Source organism: Gastrolobium bilobum, unplaced genomic scaffold (genome assembly GCF_033153095.1).
Source record: "Gastrolobium bilobum isolate Gb01-03AN ecotype WA unplaced genomic scaffold, APGP_CSIRO_Gbil_v1 utg7478, whole genome shotgun sequence".
NCBI lineage: Eukaryota > Viridiplantae > Streptophyta > Magnoliopsida > Fabales > Fabaceae > Gastrolobium > Gastrolobium bilobum.
In genome coordinates this window covers 128955-134354 of record NW_026897341.1, presented here as the reverse complement: position 1 = coordinate 134354, position 5400 = coordinate 128955, and the positions used below count along the sequence as shown (strand labels likewise).

The following is a 5400-nucleotide window of genomic DNA, read 5'->3' as shown; positions in this document are numbered from 1 at the left end:
AACAAGAATGCTTGTACTTTTGTCATGTGTCAGATCCTTACCATTCTCGCTGCTTTTTTATTATTATTACGTGATATTTCATATGAGTCATACTAATAAAAAGTGAATCTAAGGTACTAACTGAGACTTACATATTAAAATGAAAATGTTAAAAAATATGTTACTAGCATTTCTAGTTAAAACAAATCTAATTATTTGAGACAGGGGAATAATTTTAGCATACAACTTTTTTATACCTATTTATTTAGAGAAAAAAAAAAGAACAAAAGAAAAAGTATAGTAGTAAAGTATTTTTTATCTTTTTTATTATTATTATTAACTTAAAGAAAAGTAACGCAAGAAAAATGATGTAAGAATAATATCTCCCCATGAGATATTAGTTACACCAGTTGAACTTTCGATCAAGAGACCAATACTTTTTTATTACCTTCAAGAAAAATGGGACCATGCCCTTGATATATACCTTCAACAAGAGACTTCAATTAACCAAGTTAAAAATTAAATGATGATTAGTTGGTGCCAAGAAACTGAGTAAGTAGGGGTGAACGCATGTGTTCGATCCTCTCCAGTACTATCTTTGGGAGGGGTTTAAAGCATTAATCTTAGGATCCTCTCTGAATCGAACTAGTCGTGAAGCGATGAACAAATTAGAATATTTCAAAATAATAAAAAATAAAATAAAAAAACCAAGCTAAAATTTATTGGGAACAAATCATCTAGCTTTCCCGATTTGGTGTATGCAGTGTCATGAAGGATTATGGATACTCCATTGTGTTTAAAATAGGACAAAAAAACACAACATCTTGGCTATCATGATAAATTGTTATCCATCCCAAGTTTATTTGCAGTTCAATTGAAGAAAAGGAAATTAAATGACCACATTGTTTCAAGCATATAAATGCTCTTAGAAACCATAATCTGATAAGTACTCAATAAAGAACAACTGAAAGCTCCTTAATTCTTCTGATTTTCCATGATGGCAGTGATAAAGCAATTGTTAGCATCCTTCAGCGCCTTTGCAGCATTGTTCCAAGAGAGCCCAGTCTCTGACATCATCAAATCAATGTCCCGTGGGTCGAGTCCAAACTCATCTACACTTCAATTATCTTAAGTTATTCACAATTCAAAATATTGTAAAATTATAAAAGAGAGTAAAAGTCAAATTAGAGATACACGGGAGATTAAGTATGTCTTTCAAAAAATTTAGACATCAATTTAATTTTTCATAGTACAAATAATTATCAATTTCAAAACCAAATTGATGTCTACAATTATATGAAGGAACTACGTTAATACCCATTTTAATAAACATTGAAGAACTGATTCAAAATTTCAAAATATTATGTCTACAGGATGTGAAATTGTTCATAATTTGTAATAAATATTTTGATAAACAAAATTACAATCCTAGTTCCAGCACAATAAATTATACATTTTTCTTAGTCAACAAGTTGAGTATTTAACCTTAAATCAACTATCAAATCAGTTAGTCTTCTTATCATTAAATTTTACTGTAGAAAAGTATTAGGGTCATGCAAATACATAATATACCCCATTGCAAAATTACAACAATATATTTATGTCTATGCATTGATTTAAGGAAACGAAAGATATGAAGTCACAAAAACTCATACCATCATCATCATCTTCACTCCCAGTATCTTCTTCCTCATCCTCATTTACAGAATCATAATCTTCTTCTTTCTTCTCCATCTTGTCTTCCTCATTTTCATGCTTAAACTTTTCAGACTATTGAAAAATAAAAGAAAGACAAAGAAAAAAGAAAAGAAAAGTACGATGGAAATATTAATATCAAGAAATAAACCTAAAACAAAATGCAAAATATAATGTTATATATAGATTAAGAAAGTGTTCTATATTCATGCATGACTCATTAGTCGGCCCATAAAGTTGGCACAAAATGCATCTCGAACCCTGCATGTTAACATAGCAGATGAATACAGTGTCGCGTAGTGCTTACATTGCAACCATCTTGATCACGTTATGGCCTTGCAAAGAAATGCTTCTCCAACAAGATTTGATAGTAGGCCTACACCTTAGCGTATAGAGTAAAGGCTCATAGGCTCTAAAGTAGAAAACTTGACCAACCAACAAACATGAGGCTTATGCCCCCAAATACACAGCTTTCCCCTCCATAAGAACTTCACCTTACTCATAAATCGAGTTTGACATCGAATTTGGAGAACGAAGAGCAACAATCAAATGATGAATGGTTGAAAGCAACCCACGATTGACACAACAAAGAAGAATTAGCACAAACCCAGGTGGAATATTGTTCGTCCATCATGGTGAACCTTGGGGTGTTTGGTACGCGGTATTCTCCAGGATTCTTGGGAAACTGAATTTTTCTAAATTTTTAATTTTCGAATATTATCGTAAACTGAATGTAAAAATCGTATTTCTGAAAATCGAAATTCTCGGATAAAAACAAATTATTCTCTACCAAACGCCCTTCCTCTAAAAGAGCTGAAGACACGAATGAAGACCACTTGAAGATCGATCCATGCAACCTGTGTTGCCATTAGTACTAAAGTGGTCATGGCTTCCCACCCTTAAGTTGGTGGCATTCTAAAAGTCACAACCACCATAACTGCCTTTGTGATATCGCTGAGCTCTCTGGTTGCAACCGAAAGAATGAATACTCAACATACTGGCAAGGCCAACATGAAACTTCCTGACTTACTTCTTGTAGGGTCCCAACAAGAATCTTTGTAAGCAAGATGCCTTCAATACAAAAGAGGTACCAAGCAATGGGGGAAATGAGCATCAAGACACGCCTCTTGGTTGGAAAGGAGGCATTTCATGCAGAGTGGTGGATCCAGGGAAAAAAGTCAGGTAGTGCCAAAAAATTTCACCAGGTAAAATCAGATGGTGCCAATATTGTATTATTTTTAGAAAACCAACTAAAATTAAAGTTGTTCAAAATTTTAAAGAAAATCTATACCATTTTAAAAAATTAGGTGGTGCCAAGGCACCACCTACCTCCCAAGTGGCTCCGCCACGAATCATGCTTATAATGCACCCGAGTGGCAAAAACACTAATGCACCCGCTTATTTAGTTTCTATAAGTATTTATCAAACAAATAAACAAAAATATTTTACTAAGTCGCATATGTTTCAAGGCACCCCTAGGGTCACTGTATTCAACCCTGAAAAACAAATCAAAACCAAGGGAAAAATCTCTTGTAATATTTTATGAAGTACGACACATGTTTAACGGGTCTCGACCAAATAAAGGAACTGATGGAAAAACCGTTAATATTAATCCTTGAAGGAGGGCATACAATAAATGATAATCAAGAACCTATAGGTGGAAAAGCGGGTACCCGGCCCGACCCGCCTCTCCTCCAACCTATCTTAAAATAACCTAATTAGCCCCGCCCCACTATTAAAAGTAGGTTAAAAAATTTAACCCACTCCAACCCGTCCCGCCAACCCCCTAACATATTAGAAAAATGAATTTTTGAAATAAATTATACTGTCCATAGATGTAAAAGGTTCAAATGATAACAAAAGAGGAGTACAAAATTTCATTAATTAATATTTTTAAAAAATAAATAAAAAAATAACATAGCAGATCAACCCACGTAACGACGGGTTGAACCCGTTTTGACCCGCCCTTAAGAGGGGAGGGTCCAAGCGGGTTGGCGGGTTGGAAATTCTAACCTAACCCGTTGTTTGTGGCGGGTTAAACGGGCGAACATGACAGGTTGAACCTGTTTTGCCACCTCAAGAATAATCCTAAAGAAGGACAAACATCAAGTTGTAGTAACGAACTCCAGTAGTAATCTTTAAAGAAGGACACACATTGGACAATAATCAAGAACCCTAGGAGTAACCCTAAAGAAGGGAACTCATAGGTGATAATCAAGAATTTCAGTAGTAACCCTTGAAGAATGGCATAAATTGGTAGGTATTCAAGCACCCAAATATAACACCGCATGGAAATCAAAAAAACTAACATCAATTCCAAAAGGTGACTACACCACAAAAAAGGATACACACCAGGTGAACCTATGCTAAAAGATCGGTTCACTACGGTCCAAATCTATCCTTTACAACAATGCAACAAACCAGATCTGCTATGATCTCGATCACTGCACCCAATGCTATGACGACATGTGTACTACAAGATACAAATTATCAAGCATCGATTGTATGCATATCAAAATATATTTAAACAATTTAATCAATAACTATCAATGACCTAATATTTGATTTCCACTTGAAATCAAAAATTAATTAAAGCATAAACAACAAAAGAGGAAAAGAATTACCTTGTCATTGATGATATTTGGAGAGGATGGTGGTGGGACTTGATCAATATTTTCAGTGATATTGGAGAGCGATGACTGGCGACGACTACATTGTAAGTAGGTATACTGATAAATAATTAATGAAATTTTTTAATGAAACATGGAAATGAAATATGAAAAATATACATACTGGTTGAAGATGGGTTCCATGCCAATGACGTTTGCTTGGTGAATGCAATTCGAGAACTTTCGAAACGGCTGAAATTAGGGTATATGGTACAAAGGGCTTATTGCAGAAAAATGAGATGATATTATGACAAATATTTATATAAGGATATCACGTATCTGAAAAGATTTTTTTCTTCTTAAATACAGATATACTAGTCACGTTGACCAGCGCCTTTGAAATGCAACTTCCTTCTTTTCATGCCTTTTTTTGTTACAATATACACCTTCCTTTTGTTTTTAATCTATACCACTCCCACCCCACATTGTCCCTTGCCTTAGATTTTTAGTCACACTTTTCTTTCCATTGGCTTCTCTTGCAACCATCGACACAACCATAATTACCTTCTTTTTTTACTCAACCATTCCAGAAAATAAAAGCATAAAAATTTGAGAAAGTGATGGAGCAATTAATGGTGACAAGACTAGAAGAAAGGGTCTTTGAAAATTGATAACAACAATTAAATGTGAGAGTTGCATTGTATCATAAATGGTGAAGGATTTTATAAGAGTTATGTTGTAGGAAAAGTGATTGTGTAATGTTATAGAGATTCGTTTTGTGTGCCGTAGTTTTTTCTTTTTCTTTTTTCTTCAAAAAGTATGGGCCCCACAAAATGTTGTGTGTGTAGGAAAGTTTATTGTGTCATGTTAAATGACAAATGCAAACCCCAATTGTGAATGATAATTAATAGTAGTGATGGAATAAGGAGATATGAGGGGGCTACATGGTGCTTAAAGTTGAAAAACAAGTCTATTTTGAATCTCCAAGTGATCCTATTTATAGGCATTAAATGATCTCAATGCTTCTAATTTCGTTTAGATACGTGAAGTCTATTGTTGGGCCTCTAAATTTTTTGCGCGTACAAATGGAATCATATGGGTCTGTTTAAGTCTTCAT

At 34.2% G+C, this 5400-nt stretch overlaps 1 protein-coding gene across 1 annotated transcript; it reads right to left on the bottom strand.

Moving 5' to 3' along the window:
• Positions 1-954: 954 nt before the first annotated feature.
• LOC133306130 (nascent polypeptide-associated complex subunit alpha-like) lies at positions 955-4487 on the bottom strand. The gene is made up of 4 exons (XM_061506411.1): positions 4468-4487; positions 4299-4383; positions 1635-1749; positions 955-1091 (listed from the first exon to the last, which is right to left on the bottom strand). The coding sequence occupies exons 1-4, from the start codon at positions 4485-4487 to the stop codon at positions 955-957; spliced, it is 357 nt and encodes a 118-aa protein (XP_061362395.1).
• Positions 4488-5400: the final 913 nt, after the last annotated feature.

Excerpts from the sequence above, each read along its gene's own strand:
- LOC133306130 (XM_061506411.1), bottom strand. The coding sequence starts at position 4,487 with ATGGAACCCATCTTCAACCA. Across the intron at positions 4,384-4,467 it reads ATGGAACCCATCTTCAACCA|TCGTCGCCAGTCATCGCTCT; the intron begins GTATGTATATTT and ends CTTACAATGTAG. Across the intron at positions 1,750-4,298 it reads CAAATATCATCAATGACAAG|TCTGAAAAGTTTAAGCATGA; the intron begins GTAATTCTTTTC and ends ATTTTTCAATAG.